The 18,216-nt window shown below is 39.9% G+C and overlaps 1 protein-coding gene across 2 annotated transcripts in view; it reads right to left on the bottom strand.

Annotated features, from left to right (window-relative positions):
* Positions 1 to 11,183: 11,183 nt before the first annotated feature.
* Positions 11,184 to 18,216, bottom strand: part of ARHGAP19 (Rho GTPase activating protein 19) — a 49,934-nt gene continuing 42,901 nt past the window's right edge. For both annotated transcript variants that reach the window (XM_079137207.1, XM_079137208.1), the window contains exons 10-12: positions 15,668 to 15,778; positions 14,674 to 14,750; positions 11,184 to 11,541 (exon numbers count right to left, since the gene is read on the bottom strand). In XM_079137207.1, the coding sequence (XP_078993333.1) occupies positions 11,529 to 11,541; positions 14,674 to 14,750; positions 15,668 to 15,778 (201 nt within the window). In that variant the 3' untranslated portion in view covers positions 11,184 to 11,528. The remainder of the gene's footprint in view (positions 11,542 to 14,673; positions 14,751 to 15,667; positions 15,779 to 18,216) is intronic.

Here is an 18,216-nt window from a genome sequence, read left to right as displayed (position 1 = left end):
TGAACTTCACTGCTGCAAGGTCTGAATCCTTAGTGGCCCCACCTTTAGCTGGTTGCTATAGTTTTCTATTAACTTCTAGTATGAGCATGGAAATGCCAAAAGGTGCCCCCAAGGTTGGAGGCATATTTCTTCTTCCCCTATTTGTAGCAGCAACCCTCTTTCCCTTTGGTTCAGAGGCAAGAGGAGCCAAGTGCAAGCTCCATTCAACAGAACGTGGTCACATCTCCTGAAGCAACTTTCCCCCAACCTTCCCCCATCAGAAAGCAGGCCACGGAGCCAGCCGAGCTCAGAGTTGCTGGAGCAGGAGGAAAGAATGCTGAAATAGTGAGCAGACCCCTCCCGTCCCTGCCACTGGATTTCCATGGAAAAACAGTCTCAGATTCCAAGCATCCTGTAAGACAGAACCCTGACTTTCCAGACCAAATAGTGCCATAACCAAGTCTCAGCTGGCTATACCACAGAGCCATCAGGCCAGCTGCTTTTGGGCTACAGGACCTGTGGTTAAGCTAGTGGATTCGCACGAGGGCAAGTCCACTGCTAAACTTCCTTTGCTCCGAAGTGAGCTCCCTGGTCAGAAGCAATGTTACACAGAGTACCATGACCACAACTGAGGTACTCCATGAACACACAGATGGTGAGGCTGGCAGAAGTATTTCAGGAAGGGCTGGCAAATCCATAGCCAGAATAAGTGTTCCAATGAAGACAAAACTGATGCCCCTCCATGATGGAAAAGGTCCAGTGTTATCAGTCTGCAGCCAGCTGACTGGCTGACTGGCCCCACTTCCAGGAATGATAAACTTCTACAATGCCTGGAGGTTATTTTCCTTCCTTCCTTTCCTCATTAGCTCTATAATTTTCTGAGGGCCTCTTCTGGGTCCAGGCATAGATAAGTCTTCAGCCTGTAAATGGCACAAGAGGGGCTGGGCTCTCGGGCACAGGACGTTCGGTCTACAGAGGCATGAGAAATTAGAGATGGCTGCAACTATTACCACTCAATGACACAGTGTCAAGCACTGGACAGAGTCTGGGACACCCGAAACCTAGCTCCAGGTATAGCACTAGCACCTGTGTGACAGAAATGGGGGCTCTTTGCCTCTTGGGGTTGTTTCCCCATTCTTGAAATGAAATGGGAACTCCAGGGCAGTAGCACCAGCATTGGACCAAGGGGAGTGTGATGGGGCTCCTTTCCCCTTGGGTGCAGTCAACAAAAGGGAATTGTTTAAATAATCAGTAGTTGGTCTTCTTATAGGTCCATAACCTTCAATTCTAAACAATGTAAGAAAATGCAAAAAAAAATATATATATATATATATATTTTGTTCACCTAAGTTCTAAACAATTGCTGCAGATGCTGTGTTTTTGGTTTTTGGTTTTTGCAGAACTGGCGGTTGAACCTTGGGCCTTCCACATGCTAGGCTAGCACTCTACCACTGAGCTATATCTTCAGCACTTTTTCTGTTTTTTTAATTTTGAGACAGGCCTGACCTCAAACTTGCAATCCTCCTGTCTCATGTGCCATCATGCCCAACTTACTATTAAGTTTTAATAATGTATGTGTAAGCTTTAAATGTGCATGTTTTTATTATTTATCTTTTAATAAAGTGTATTATATGTGGGCGTTAACTTATAGGACTCTCAATTATATGATTGGCCCCAAAGACCCAGATATGTGTGTTTATTTCTAGAGTAAGTTTTTAATGGTTTGGAATCTGTCAGACTCACTTCTGGCTAAAATTTAAACAAATAAGTCAAAGACAGGAATATTTAAGTGAAATCCCCACCCAATCTCTTAGGCCTAATGCTTAGGTAAGCGAGGCAGAGCACCTTCGCCATCTAGTGGCAGAAGTGGTGATTACAGGCAAATGTGGCTGAGTGTTATCCCTGAAGACAGTTCTGTTCAATGGGGTAGTGACATGTGGCTGTTAAGCACTTAAAATGAAATATGACTATGAGTTGTCATATTTCATTTCAGGCAATCATGTAGAGAATAACCAGTGGAAAATTCATGGGCAGCTTTTTAAATTGAGCTGTGGGCAAATAGAACACGATGGTACTCTATAAAACTGTGGCGTTTGCCTTTAGGTTGAAATGTTCTTATCACAGTGATTGCTGGACAGCTCCTCAAATACAGCGCAGCCCTGATGGGACAGTCACGTGGGATACAACACCTAAAGAATGCTACTTTATAAAGAAGTACAGGTTGTTCCAGGGTGACAGTTTCAGGTCCACAAATAGAATCTTCTATTTAACACACTCACTGCTGTAGAAGTGAACAGAATATTGAATTGTCATCCAAGGAAGAACCTCTCTGCTTTTCTCATGCTTACAGTATGCTGACGTGCTACTCTGGGCTCTCAATGCAACATGATAGGGCAGGAGCTCCCTATTTGAGAGTTAACCGTTAAGCACATATAGTACTTATATTTAAGATGTTTAAATTTGTGATTCAGTCCTTTTTTTCATACTGGGGACTGAACCAGGGGTATTCCACCACTGGGAACTACATTTCTGGTCCTTTTTATTTTTTATTTTGAGGAGGTCTCACTAAATTGCTGAGTCTGGCCTCCAACTTGCAACCCTCTCACCTCAGCCTCCCATAGGCCTGCCCTACAGCACCCAGCATGATTCGTTCTTTAAGGCTAGACATATGACTTAAAATATATCCACATACAGACATGCTCCAGATTGCATAGATAACAGTGATCCCATGAGGTTATTACAGAGCTGAAAAATTCCTGTTGCCTGGTGATGTTGTCACTGTTATACATGGAGCAACACATGCATTGCACATTTGTAGTGGTGCTGGTGTAAACCTCATTTGCTTCCAGTAACATAAAAGTATAACATATACAATTATGTACAGTATGTAATACTTGATAATAATGATAAACTTCGTTAGTGGTGTATTTACTATACTATTTTTTTAGAGTGAACTCCTTCTATTTATTGAAGAGAACAGCTCACTGTCCAGCGGTATTCCACGCTGCCCTGGCAGCAGCTTCATACAGCTCGTGTTTACCATGTCTCTTGATGGCCTCGAGGCCACATTGCAGAGGCCACAGGGAGATTGACCCAGGTCATGCAGGTTCGTGCAACACACTACAATGTTCACACAACAGCAAAATTGTCTAATTGTGCATTTCTCAGAGCATACCCTCATCATTGGGCAACGTGACTGCATAGCACATCAATATTTTTCCTTTGAGGGCTATTATTTTCCCCTCTGAGTCATTGCCAGTGGACACAGATCATGAAAATATGATGATAAATGCAGCAATCTTAAGCACCACTTTAAATTTGTACTTGCCATGGCCTTGAGTCAAGAGAGCCTCAGCTGTATCCATGTGGAAAACTGACATTCCCCCGCCCCAGGTTGGTACATGAGTCCCTAAAAGAGGCTTACCTCCTCAGCTTTGAACGTTGACTCTTTTCTAGCCCACTGGCTCCACCTCCTGGGCTTCTCTGACCCTCAGGCTCACAATTTCCAGACAGTGGGTTTCCTTTCTCTTCTGCCCACAGATTATGGTTCAAATGAATGAAGCATTCTTCAATACCACGGCATTGACAATAAATACAACGAATTTCTGGGAATATAAAAGGAAAGCTAGCAATGACACCAATGGATCCTCCTGCTCACCTTAATCCTGATTTCAAGTACAAGATTCTCAGGATCTGGGCAGTGAGATGCTGCTGATAAAGCATTAAGATATTAATATTCAAGCTGAACTAAGGCTTGGTCTCTGCTCAATCCATTTTTTTTGTTCAAGAGGCTGGCCTCCAAGAAGCATCTAAAGGATGTCTTCCATGCTTAACCATAGCCTGGGGTTCAGCCTTCACCATTCCAACACCCTGAAGGCCTCCAATTCAAGAATGCAGGTAGGAGCCAAAGTGGGCCAGCACATCAGCAGGCGAAGGAGATGGAATCGGCCCAGGAGGAGGGGGAGACCACAGCAAGGCTGTTCCCAATTTCCAGTTTTCCTCTCTTTTCTTTCCACTATTTAGTGCATGTCTACCTCTTCATTCCTTTCTGTGACTCAGAGATTACATGCTCAACACTCAAAAGCATGTCGATCCTCCTCCTATTTTTCGAAATACCTCTTGTCCTCTCCAGCCCATTTTCTCTTCCTTGGCATTACCAGTTTTATTTAAACCTCTCCCTCCTTCACTTTCAGGGAGCAGACATGACTCCTTTCTTTACAGTAAATAAAACTGTAAAGTCCTGGCAGATAGAGAAAACAGGTAGTTCTCAGCAGCACCTAAGCAGTGAAGGTGACCAAGACTTACAGAGGAACACATGGTAGTTCAGAGTCAAGACAACTGAGGAGCTTTTATTTCTATTTGGGATTTAAGTAGCTTTTTTGTTATCAAAGTAACTACATCAGCATCAATATCCTGCTGATTATAAAATTAATCCTTGGCAGAGAAAATTAACATTTAATGAATACTCGCCATCTGCTAGCACTGTTACAGGCTAGTAGTTCTCAGTATTTTAGTGGTCAAGGACTCCTCTGAGACTCTTGTGAAAGCTCTGAAATCTCTTCCCCGGAAAAATGCAAATGGACACAAAAATTCACATAGAAGCATAGGGACAAATGCTCTCCTGAAGCACAGCCAGAGATCCCAAATGAAACCCTGGCCTTCTATCTGTTCACCCACTGAGCACGTTAGCATTGTTGACATGGATACCAATCCCCACCTTGCAGGTGAGGGGACACAGGGTTAGGAACATACCTAAAATCATTTAATGAGCAATAGCTACAATAAACCAAGAATCTCTGTTCCCCACAAATTCATGTTGAAATCTAATCCCCAATGTAAGGTTATTTGAAGGTGGGAGTCTTTGAGAGATGATTAGGTAATGAGGATAAAGCCCTCAAGAATGGGGTTACTACCCTTATAAAAGAAGCCCCAAAGAAATCCTTGTCCCTTCTGCCATGTGAGTTACAGAGAAAAGATGGCAACTATGAACCAAGAAGCAGGGACTCAACAGACACCAACTCTACCAGCACCCTGATCCTGGATGTCCCAGTCTCCAGAAAGAAAAATAAATTTGTGCTTGTTTTTGTGTTTCATTGGGGGGTTTGGGTTTGGGTTTGGGTTTTGAGGCAAGGTCTAAGGTTGGTCTGGGACTCCTGGGCTCAAGCAATGCTCCTTCCTCAGCCTCCCAAGGAGCTGGAACTCTAGGAAGGCCACCCTACCTGGCAATTTGGCTTGTTTGTAAGCCACCCAAGTCTGTGGTATTGTTACAGCAGCCCAAAAAGAATGACAGAAACATTTCAACAAGATTTGTCTAAACATCTAGTATTTACTATTCCTGTATCTCTCATTCATTTTCAATTTTTTAAAATTTCTTTTCAATTTCTTCATCAATGACTTTCCTCTCCCCTCCCTTTCAACTTTTTTTTTTAGATTGTATTTTGATTCATTGTACACAAATGGGGTACATTTTCATTTCTATGGTTGTACATAATGTAGATTCACACCATTCATGTAATCATACATGTACCTAGGGTAATGTCTCAGTTCACTGTTTTCCTTCCCCCACCCCCCACCCTATTTCCCTCTACACAATCCAAAGTTCCTCCATTCTTCTCTTTTCCCCCTGCCACCCCACCCCACCCGTTATGTATCATCATCCACTTATCAGAGAAAACATTCGACCTTTGGTTTTAGGGATTGGCTTATTTCACTTAGCATGATATTCTTCAACTCCATCCATTTATCAGCAAATGCCATAATTTTATTCTTCTTTATGGCTGAGTAGTATTCCATTGTGTATATATACCATAGTTTCTTTATCCATTCATCAATTGAAGAGCATCTAGGTTGGTTCCACAATCTAGCTATTGTGAACTGAGCAGCTGTGACCACTGATGTGGCTGCATCACTGTAGCATGCTGATTTTAAGTCCTTTGGGTATAAACCGAGGAGCTGGGTCAAATGGTGAGTCCATTCCAAGTTTTCTGAGGAATCTCCCTACTGCTTTCCAGAGTGGCTGCACCAATTTGCAATTCCACCAGCAATGTATGAGTGTGCCTTTTTCCCGACATCCACGCCAACACTTATTATTGCTTGTGTTCTTGATAATTGCTGTTCTTATTGGAGTTAGATGAAATCTTAGGGGGGGTTTGATTTGCATTTCTCTAATTACTAGAGATGATGAGCACTTTTTCATATATTTGTTGATCATCTGTATACCTTCTGTGAAGTATCCGCCCAGTTCCTTAGCCCATTTATTGATCGGGTTCTTTGTATTTTTGGGGTAAAGTTTTTTAAGTTCTTTATAACTTTGTGGAGATTAGTGCTCTGTCTGAAGTGTGCATGGAAAAGGTTTTCTCCCACTCTGTAGGCTCTCTTTTCACATTATTGATTGCTTCCTTTGCTGAGAAAAAGCTTTTTAGTTTGAATCCATCCCACTTATTGATTCTTGCTTTTATTTCTTGAGCTCTGGGAGTCTTGCTAAGGAAGTCTGGTCCTAAGCCAACATGATGAAGATTTGGGTTCGTTTTTTTTTTTTTTTTGTTATTTCCACAATCCCAGAGGTCTGTGGTTTCGAACCCGGGCCTCCAGCATGAGAGTCAGGCACTCTATGAGACGGGCTATATGGCCAGCACTATGATGAAGATTTGGGTCCACTTTTTCTTCTGTTTGGTGAAGGGTCTCAGGTCTAAATCCTAGATCCTTATCCATTTTGAGTTGAGTTTGGTGCAGGGTGAGAGATAAGGGGTTAATTTCATTTTACTGCATATGGATCTCCAGTTTTCCCAGCACCATTTGTTGAAGAGGCTATCTCTTCTCCATTGTATGTTTTTGGCACCTTTGTCTAGTATGAGATAGCAGTACTTATGTGGGTTCGTATCTGTGTCCTCTGTTCTGTACCATTGGTCTACCTGTCTATTTTGGTGCCAAAACCATGCTATTTTTGTTACTATTGCTCTATAGTGGAGTTTAAGGTCTGGTATTATAATACCTCCTGCATCATTCTTCCTGCCCAGGATTGTTCATTTTTTCCTGTTTTTGTTCACTTTTAGAGATTGCATTTTCTCCTTATGGATTTAATTTCATTTTTGAACCTATAGTATATTTACATGATTCAAAACCATGCCATTTTTGTTACTATTGCTCTATAGTGGAGTTTAATGTCTGGTATTGTGATACCTCCTGCATCACTCTTCCTGCTCAGGACTGCTTTGGCTATTCTGGGTTCACTCCTTATTTTTAAGTGAGAAAATAGATATTATGTGAGAAACTGAGATTTATGCAAAGCACTCAATCACAGGATATCAGGCAGCTCAACAGCCCAGTGGCTTGTACTTCTTATCTGCCCCCAAGTCCAACTACCCCTGAGCCACCCACCCAGCTGGAAAACAAGTCAAAAGGAACATTTATTCATTTATTTATTCAGCAGTGCAGGGGATTGATCCATGGATGTTCTACCACTGAGCTACACTCCCTTTTTTTTTTTGAAGATATGACCCCACTAAGTCACTGAGGCTGCCTTAAGCTTGCAATCCCCTGCCTCAGCCTCCTGAATCACTGGGATTGTAGGCTGTATGTCACCACAATGGCCAGAGGGGCCTTTCTTAAACGGTTTCTGTTCCTCAGATTCAGAGGCAACCTCTCTCTTCAAAATAACCCATCAATGTAAACTAAGAGACCAGTGAATATGAAATAAAAGAAATTTAATTTCAGAATATTACATGAAAAGAAAGACAACGCATACAATGTTTCTTTACAATTACACACACACACACACATATATATATATATAGTAAATAATAATGAATAAAAAATGGTGAAACTTTCTCTTAAGAAACCTTGCTTCAGTTGTTGAACAGGTTCATATAGTGCAAAAACAACCCTTGCTAGGACCATAGAACCCTGGGGTAAGGGAATGTTTTCCGCAGCAGGTTCTGCTGGTCCCTAAATATGTAAGGGGCAAACTCAATGGCTCTTTGGCTCTGGCTGTGGCCTCACACACTCCAGTTTCCATGGTAATCCAAGCACTGGGACTATTTGTGCTCCACCTTCTCACTAGCCCTCCTCCATCAAGATCTCTGGAAAGGCCAGCTTTCTACAGCTGAGTTTGCCATGGGGCTAATTACCACTGGTGCAAGAGTTTGTGCATCTTAGGAACCCAAATCTGCCCCAAATTTTGGAATGTCCTGCTGGTGTCCAGTTTTAAATCTAGGTCTTATCCTTCAGTGCAAAGGTTTCAGGGCAGAGGAGGAAAGGGATTGAGGATCTCTGCTGGGAAAGTTCTATACAGATAAAACTTCTGAAGGGAGCCATCAGCTTCCAGCCTCTTGTAAGAAGTGACACAGCAGAGTCTAGAGACCATTGTTCCCAAAGATGCCTCCCATGTGTCCTGGTCACATGGCCAGACTGTGGGGCACAGCCCCAATGACCACAAGTTTCCCTAGAAAGCAGCCATTTTAAACCGTATGCCACCATAGACTCCTGTGAGGAAAGCTAACCAAAACTCCTGTTCAGGTGGGAAGAATGGCTCTGCTCTGACTCAGGTCAACTGGCCTCCTTGTAGGTAAACAAAACAGTCACCTACAAAGCACCCAGTGGTCACCACAGTTCCTAGCCCTGTACTGCCCCACCTCCCAAGGGTGTCCCCTTGACATTCCTATCTCTAGGTGGATATTCCAGGTAAAGAGTTCTCCTTTGTGGAAGAACAACTGGTTCACTTATGATTCATTACCTGTTCCCCTGACTCTCAAGCTGAAAGAGGTCTGATCCTTTCAACTGCTGCAGTGAAGTTTTTCAAACCAGATTCACTGGTCCCAGTGCAAAAGTCCATCGTCGTAAAAGGCTGGAAACTCAGCGCCTCTGGCTTCCACTGATCCCGCCAGTGGAGCTCACCCAGTGCAGATCTGAATCAAGAATGTGGTCTGTGCTTTCACACGTGTACACCCTAGGCACAAATACACTACCCCACACTGACACCACACAAAACCCATGGCAGCTGACCCCAGAAAGAAATAAAACTTTAAAAGTCACAAGAAAAGACACGTCCAAAGAGAATGTTCCAACATGAAAAATAAACACAACAAAACAAATTTTAAAAACATAGGTTAAAAAATTAGTTAAATACTGGCTCAAAAATATCTGCCCAGCACATCAGAAGGAAGACTGTGACCTTCTGTGACAATAAGGAAGGGCTTTTTTCTGTGTTTTCCATAAGATTCCATAGGATCAGAATAGTTACATATTATAAGGTAAAAGGTTATACTGCTTACTCCTCAAATCTGGTTTCCAACTGGATCACAGCTTCTATAAGAAAAATGACCTATAATACCCTTAAAGCAAGGGAAAGTATATTCAATAAATAAACAAAACACACAGACCCAAATACACACAGAAACTATGCCAGGGGACTAGCTATATAAAAGCGTGTGCATGTGGTAAACATATCTCAACAGCCTCATGCTGGAACACCACCTTGGGTTACTGATTCCATTTATCCAAATAGCATCTCCTGAGTGTCCACCACCTCTCTTAAACAGCACAGAACTAACAGGAGGAACTAACAAGGAGGTGTCTGGTCACTGCTCTACTCTCTCTACCTGATGCCAGACTATGTTTTAATAGACTGCCACCCAACTCCAGGATGAAATACACCTAAAGGAATAAAGAAAGAAAGAACAGAGTTAAGGAAGAACACTGATTTGATACCAAAAGGAGTCTGAGTTCAATGGTATCTGGGGCAAGAAACTTTTTTCTTAATAAGAAAAAGAAGTCTGGTAACCAGATAATCATATTTTAGATAAGTGCAACTTTTTAAAAAGAAATCAAACAGAAACCTATACAATTAAATTTGCTAATATTTTTAACAATGACCTAAAACTGCTCTAGAGAAAGGGGCTTTTAAGCAGTTAATACTCCCATGCATCTACTGTCCCCAATCTATCAGTACAGAAAGCCAAATTTTATACTTTCTGCACTATTGCTGTTACAACAGCAAAAGAAACAGTTTAATATGGAAGAGAGGACCAAGAGTCAGATACAAAGCCAAACTGTGCTGCCAGAATCATCTTTTGTTTCGGCAATAATGCAGCATTTTCAATCATGTAGAAGTAGGTCAGCAAACCATATTTTGCTGGGCATCTACTTCCCCACAGTAGAAGGCCTGACTCAGCTCCAGTATGCAGGGTGGGAATTGTTATGTAGCTTAACACAGTCGGGCACACACCTCAACATTCTCACCTGTCACAGCTGCTTGCCAGATAGTTAATATTCCACACAAGATCAAAGTCATGTCATTGCTCAACTCAAACATATATGAACATACACAACCCAAAAACCAAAAGTTCCAGCCCCATCTCCAAATTACTACCCATGCCCACTTTCATAAGGAGAAGAGAAGTATAGCAATTGCTCTTGAAGACTGGTGATGAGCCCCGACTGCTTCCAAATATGAACGATCTCTTCTTCAAATCCTACAGGCTCTGCAGAGACCATTGCTCACTCCTTTCTTCTGATTCCAACTTGCTCTCAGGAAGGAGTCTATCTGCACACCTGACCCCTGGGAAGGTGCAACAGGATCCCACCTGCAGCACGTCAGCCCTTCCTGGGCACACTCCAGAACTTCCCACCACATACGACAGTATCAGCACACCTCTATGAAGTTGTCAGTGACTTTTCTTGAGTCACAGGGATTTGGTATGGAAGTGTTCCATTGGCACCAGAGATGTTTCAGGTGAGAGGATGCTGAATGAAGGGGACAACCTCAGCAACCACACAATTATTTTTACATCACTGAAGACAGGGGATAAAAAGGAAAGATAGAGAAGGGAGGGAGTGGGGAGGACAAACAGTTTGAAATTGAAATCTGTTAAAATATGGTGTTCTTCTGAATTCTGTTCACAATACTTCAGGTCAAACATCCTATAATCTTAGACCCAAGAAATAAAAAATTTCCAAGAAAGCTAAGCATTCCTTGAACACAAGATACTGAGGAATAAAGCATCAGGAGTTGAAAGCTTTCCCAAAGCTCAGGGTGAGAAAGGGTGAAAGGCATCTAGATTATCAGAGCCCATTTAGGCAACCAAGGCAAAAAAAAAAAAAAAGGCTTTTAAGATAAAGAAATAAACAAACAACAAATAAGTAAATAACAAACAACTACCCCCCAACACTATCAAAACAGAGTAAAGTCCAAATAAAATCACAGGTACTTGAGTACAAATTTCAGGTTTTTTTAAAAAACAGAATCCACCTAAACACACCACCTGGTTCTGCTCGTTTGCTATGCTGTATAAGCTGGGTGGCTGGTTAGTGGTTTCCCCATAATATTAAAAAGAAAAAGCAAGGGAGCGTGCCTCACTCCCTCAGGAAGTGCAGTTTGCCAGCATCATACAGTGAGTGGGATTAGAGTGTCAGTCAGGTCACAGTGTTAGTTGGCCTTCCCAATTCAAAATGCAGCAAGCAAGCTGCAAGTCCTAGTTTCACTGTGAGCGTAAGAAAACAACAAAAAACTGGCCCACTAAAGAGAAAATTCTGGGTGGACGACTGGAGATCCTTCAGAGGAATCCTAGGTTGAAGAAAAAGAATAGCATTAGACACAAGTGTAAATGTTTCTTTTTATAAACATCCCACTCAAAAGCTATGGGAATTTATACTAAACATGTCATCCAAACTGAGAGTTAAAAGAATTTAATTGAGAATTTGATTCTCTACCAAGTAATCATCACCTGTTCGTTTGACCTAATCCCAGTTCATTAAATCATCTTAATGGCACCAACAGGTACCACTTAGTAAGTGCATATTTAGTGCTAGGTGCCGCTCTAAATTCTTTATATGCATTTTTCTCATTTCTCCTCACAACTCCTTGTACATGAAGCAATACTCCTGCCATTTTACCGATGAAGGATCTGCAACCTACACAAGTGAACTTGTCCCAGGGCATCCAGTTATTAAACAGCAAAGCAGGGAACTGGACCCAAGCATTAAGTGAATGCAGAGCTCAGGCTCTCACAGCTCTGCCCCTCTTTATCAGTCAGTGTGTGCTGAACTCCTCGAACAAGGTACGGTCATCATTGGAAGGCAGAGAATTACAAAAGACAGAGGCACAAATACATTCTGAAGTCTGATCCTTGTCTCCCGGAAGGGAAACCAGACAGAGATAAGACAACACATGTAAAGTGAATAACCATAGATTATACTGTCTCCAGATTAGTAGCATCAGAGTTCAAAGGAAAAAAGTAATTCAATCTGGCTGGGTTAGCCAGAGAAGGTTTTAAAGAGGATCTGGGGCTTTAGGCTAGACTTAAAGAACAGATAAGATTGTGATTGCTGAAAATAATGTTATTTTTTAATTCGATCGATAAATACAGGCTAAATCAATTGTTCCCATTTGGGGGTAACTTTTACCCCTCAAGAGACATCTGGTAATGTCTGAAGGCATTTTGGGTTGTCACAACTGGTATCTAGTGAGTAGAAGCCAGAGATGCTGTTGAATATCACACAATGCACCAGGGCAGTCCCACAAAAAATTAAGTGACCAAAATGTCAATAGTGCTAAGGCTGAGAAACCTTTTGCTAAATAGAAGTCTTCAGGGATTTTGCTATTGATGGTGATCATAAAATTGTATTATCTTCTTTAAAGAATATCTGTTACTTTTATAAACATCAGTATCAAAACAAACCTAGGACTGTATTCACTGTTGTGTAGAAGAAACACACTGCAGGCTCCTGGATCTGTTGGTTTGAGAGTAATTAACACAAAAAGCACAGAACTGGGCTGTGGAAGCAGATCAAGATGCTAAAAGGGGAAAAAAATAAGAGGAGAAAAGAGCAGAGAACTTAAGATAGACTTTTTTAAGACAACAGAAAGAAGAGGAAGAATAGGAAGATGATAGGAAATCACTATAGTCAAAAAAAAAAAGCATTAAAGAAAAAACAGGAGAACAAGATAGTGTAGCATCATGACAGCAAGAAGGACAGAGGAAGTGACCAGAGATAGTAAAGTGAAAATGTCTGGCTTGATCCACTTGAATAAAGGCCATTCATTTTCTGTGCACCTCTACTTTTCTGAACCACTACCATTTTTGAGAATCTAATAAAAACTATATGTTCTCTCCCCAAGAAAAATGCACACATGAACTCACATACAATAAAATAATATAATACAATAATGCCAGGGACTTTATTAGACCCCTTAGGAAGGTCACAGACAACAAGCCAAGAACCCCTGCTCTAAAACTCCTCGATAAAATAATAAACTGGCTTATTTGTTAAATTCATTTCTTTCTTTCCAAAGTAGAGTTCTCAAGATAGAAAGACATTATTTCTTGTTTATCTTCAGAAATGACAGCAACAAAAGGTGTAATGAATACAAAACAACATATCCTTCAAAAATAACTTATACTTGGTTTTGACTCATGGACATATAGACAGAAATATTTAGACATAAATAACTCAAACAGTGATCTTGCCTAAGTCAGACAGCCCTTGCCCCAAAGTGAGAAGCAAGAAGGAAAGAAACGTGAGTTCAGATAATTCATTCAAAGATAAGCAGACTATACTGAAATATAATTTTCTAGAAAAGAATGAAGATTCATCCACAGGATTGGGCTTTTGTTCTCTTCCTACTATTGATGTCTCAAATAGTAATTATTCTCATGTCTCAGTAGTAAAACAAGCATATCAAGTTAGAGAACATCTACATATAACTAGGCCAACTCTCACCTGGTTTTCCTCAGTAACAACTATTATAACTTGTTAAGGCTTTAACAGCTTTAACAATTAAAATGTACTTCTAAAATATTATTTCAATTGAGACTCGTGATAAATCCATAAAGTAGATATAACTACAGGATAAATATATCTTATCCAAAATTTTTGGGACCAGAAGTTTCAGATTTGGGGGATTTTCAGATATTATCAGTTGAATATCCCTAAATCCAAAAATCTTAAAAGTCAAAATACTTGGGGATAAAAAAAAAAATTCATATTTGAAGCATTTCAGTTTTCCCGTTTTTAATTAGGGATGCTAATTAAATTCATATTTGATGCATTTCAGTTTTCTCCTCATTTTCAGAGGAGAAAACTGGAGTTCAGAGAGAATGAGTGGCTTTCCTTGGTGAGAGGAATGAGGATTAAATGAGAACCAACACAAATCACATGGTCTCTTCAGTGAACTACCAACTCCAGAGAAAAGCACAGCAGCCTTTTGCTGGGAGAACATGGGACAATCAGCAGTTTTACCATTTAACAAAACTCTCTGGACTAAACAGCCTCAAAAAAACCCATGAGGTATATGATTTTCAGAGTCCTTTAACATCACACAAGCTTCACTGATCAAGACTGACAGAAAAGGGACACAACTATTCCATGAGCATGCACCAAGCACTGATGATGTTGGGTGTGAATCAGTTATACTTTTTTTTTTTTAACTTGCTTAACAAATATTCTTAAGGTAACTTATGCATGTGTCCAAGCAGGCAGGGACCAGATGGATCTGTGTTTGGAGCTCTACCTCTTGGCATATAAGGCAGTACTGAGTAGCATACCCATCTCATGAAAGAATGCAACACAAGGACCTGGCCTTGTCATTTTCACATTTCACATTTCTCCAAATATATCGCCCTGGGAATTCAAAAAAATGCCACTGATTGACTAAATAAGTACATTCAGCAGGAAGAGACAATAAGTATAATTAGTACCTTTTTGCCCTCTTTCTTCCCCTCAGACCATTTCAATTTTGTTGGTGTCATCATGATAGCTGGAGAGCCAGAAAATACCTGTAACAAGAAAATTTTATGGAGGCTTGAATGTTCTAGAGTCAGTGCTTATAGATATACTTCGCTAAGAGAGGGTTTTTTTGGTTTTTTTTTGTTGTTGTTTTTGTATTTTTTGGTGTTTGGGTTTTTTTTCCCAGTTTTGGGGATTTATCACTGAGCCACAACCCAGATCTTTAGACCTTTATTTTTTATTTTGAGACAGGGTCTCAGTTAAGTTGTATAGGGCCTTCCTGAGTTGCTGAGGCTGCTTGAACTTGCAGTCCTCCTGCCTCAGCCTCCCTAGTGGCTGGAATACAGGCATGTGCACCATGCCAAGCTAACAGAGGAATTATTACATTCAATTTTCAATGTGAAGAGTTTTACTCAGACTCATGTATTTGAATCTCATTAATCTTAACTGATTCACTGGTAGCTTAATGAAGCAGCCAGGCCACCGATACCCTGAAGGACTACCCCACAGTTAATGCAGAACAGAGGAGGCCTGGCTCAAATGTACCTGCCCTGTGAATCTCCAACACTTGATTACAAAACTATTACACCATATTGGTCACTGGTGTTTATGACTAGATGTAGTCTTTTTGAACTTAAAATATGCTTCCTGAATGATTCAAAAAAACTACAGAAAGAAGATATCAGCATATTAAAGGATTAATGAAAAACAGGCATAACTGAATGGCCTGGAGTTAAAACAGTTAAAACAATGACGATATATCAATTTTTTTCCAAATTTAAATTGGTCACGGTTGATGTGTGCCTATAAACCTAGTTACTAGGGAGGTTGAAACAGGAGAATCATGAGTTCAAGGCCAGCCTCGACAACATAGTGAGATCCGATGAACAAAAAGAAAGAAAAAAAAAACATGAGCTCTCTACAAATGTACACATACAGAGAGAAAGTACACAAAATAGCATCTTACTAAGTTTAGATTCTCTTTGCTATCTCTCTTCAATTCACCCTCAGCCACAGATTCTGGAGTAGGGTACTTGTTTTTCTTTTCTGACATCATCTGATTTCCCAGGACTTTGCGCTAGGAAAGAAAATATTTAATTTACAAAACATTTATTATAGTTATATTGTAGCTATAAGGGCCTTTAAATTATAATTTCCTGACATTAACAAAAAAACAGACAACTCATTCTAATAACTTCTGTAAGGATCCTCCCAGGCTATCTCATAAAAGGAAGGCCAACATATCAAAAACCTGAATCACTGCTTTTCTTCAGGTGAACACTTTTCCTCCACACTTTAAAAGGGCTGACATTAGAAGAACTTTATAGTTCATTTAAACCAGATTACCACAAGCAAACTGCAATGTGACTCTAAAACCTAAAAGAAATGCCCGTTACTTACCAATATAGTTTTCTCCCCAAAGATGTGTTATCTCTAGCAGCTGTCAAGAGTCCCTTCCCCTCCCCATTAAGGGATATGTAGACTGGTCTATAGATCTTGCTTCCTTGTCATCTACTCACACAGGACCAGAAAATTTGGAGGAATTCTATTAAAAGTTCCTAATAAAGCCACAAGAGGGTACAGGCCTTTCTAAGAAGGTCACATTGCTACCTGATATTCAGAGCACAACTAAAGCTTTTTCATCTCTGAATAGCTGGAAGCTCATGTAACCTACTATAACAGCTGATGGTGACAATACTACAATCTTTGGATAAACTTTTCCTTTCTTCCCCTTGGATAATAAATCTGCATTCCAAAAGAAAAAAAGGAATTTATCTCCAAAACTTAAAAAAGAAAAAAGAATATATCAAACTAAAACATTAAACTTTCCAATATAAATATCAGAAACAATATTCAGAACAATCTGATGGAAATAAATTATTTAAACTATTTACATGAGGAATTCTGGAGGAAAAATATCCTAGCCAAAAAAAAAAAAAAAAAAAAAGACCAAGTAGGAATTTGGGGAGGGGGGGGTCAATTATAAATAATTAGACCTTAAGTTGATGGGAAAATTAATTTAAAAATTAATTTTTAAATTTTTTAAAAAACAGGATAGAGCCAGGCAAATCACAGCCCTTTTTGAAAAAGATGCTGGGTACACAGACTACATGCTTTGAATGAGGAAGCACTGAGGTTAGCTAGCTACAGGACAAAACCAATGCTACAGAAACCTGGTCTTTGGGGCCCTTTTTTTTTTTGTACTGAGAATTGAACCCAGGGGTGCTTTACCTCTGAGCCACCATCCATGCCTATAATCCCAGCAGCTCCAGAGGCTGAGGCAGGATGATCATGAGTTCAAAGCCATTCTCAGCAACTTAGCAAGGCCCTAAGCAACTCCGTGAAACCCAGCCTGTAAATAAAAATATTTTTTAAAAAGGGCTGGGGATGTGGCTCAGTGGTAAAGCACCCCTGGGTTCAATCCCTGGTACCAAAAAATCTCTTCATTGATAACAAAAACACTTGCCCCTCTAATTTATAAAATGTGCTAACATTGTGTTTTGAATTGTTCTAAAATGTTTATTCTGATAGATTATGTGCTTTTTATAAAGTTCTAAATTCTCTCATAGTAAAGAAGCAGGCAGCTGCAAGAGGACACTATATATTTATATTTCCAGTAACAATTAGCAATGCACCTAAAGTTAACTACAGAAGAACTCACCAAGACAGAGAACTACACCATCTAACTTCAGTTAAAGAAACATGAATTTGACTATAACTTTTATCAATCATCTCTATGAACAGAGAATTCTGAAGGAATAACACTTTTTCAACTGAGAGGGGAAAAAGGACAAAGTAAGGATGTTCATTTTACTAGCCATGTCTGAGCAGGTGAATATATTTCTAGAGTTCTACCAAAGGGATTTTTTTTTTTAACTATGATAAAGTACACATAACATAAAATTTACCATTTTATCCATTTTAAGTATAGTTCAGTGTTATGAAATACAGAGTTGTGCAACCATTAACCACCATTCACAACTTTTCCATCCTCCCAAATAGATATTCTATACCATTAAATAATGACTACACATTCCCCATGCACCTAGTCACTAACAACAACTACCTTATGATTCAATTAATTTAACCAGTCTAGGTACCTCTTATTGTGGACTTATATTTGTCCTTTTATGACTGGCTTATTTCACTTAAGGTAATTTCCTTAGGGTCCACTCATGTTGTAGCATATGTCAGAACTAACTTCCTTTAAAGGATGATTAATATCTATTATCTGTATATACCACATTTTGCTATTAAATTCATCTGTCAATGGACAGTGGGGTTGCTTCTACCTTTGGTTATTGTGAATAATGCTGCTACTAACATTAGTATATAAATATCTTCTCAAGATTCTGTTTTTAATTTTTTTGGGTATACAAAGAAGTGGAATTGTTGGCTCATTAAGTAAATTCTATTTTTAATTTTTTTGAAAGACCATTATACTGTTTTCCACTGTAGCTGCACCATTTTACAGTCCCACTAACAGTGTATAAGGATTTTAATTTCTTTATATTC

Source organism: Sciurus vulgaris (genome assembly GCF_902686455.1).
Source record: "Sciurus vulgaris genome assembly, chromosome: 4".
In the NCBI taxonomy this organism is placed as follows: domain Eukaryota; kingdom Metazoa; phylum Chordata; class Mammalia; order Rodentia; family Sciuridae; genus Sciurus; species Sciurus vulgaris.
The sequence above is the reverse complement of the archived record's forward strand: the minus strand, read 5'-3'. Positions and strand labels throughout refer to the sequence as shown.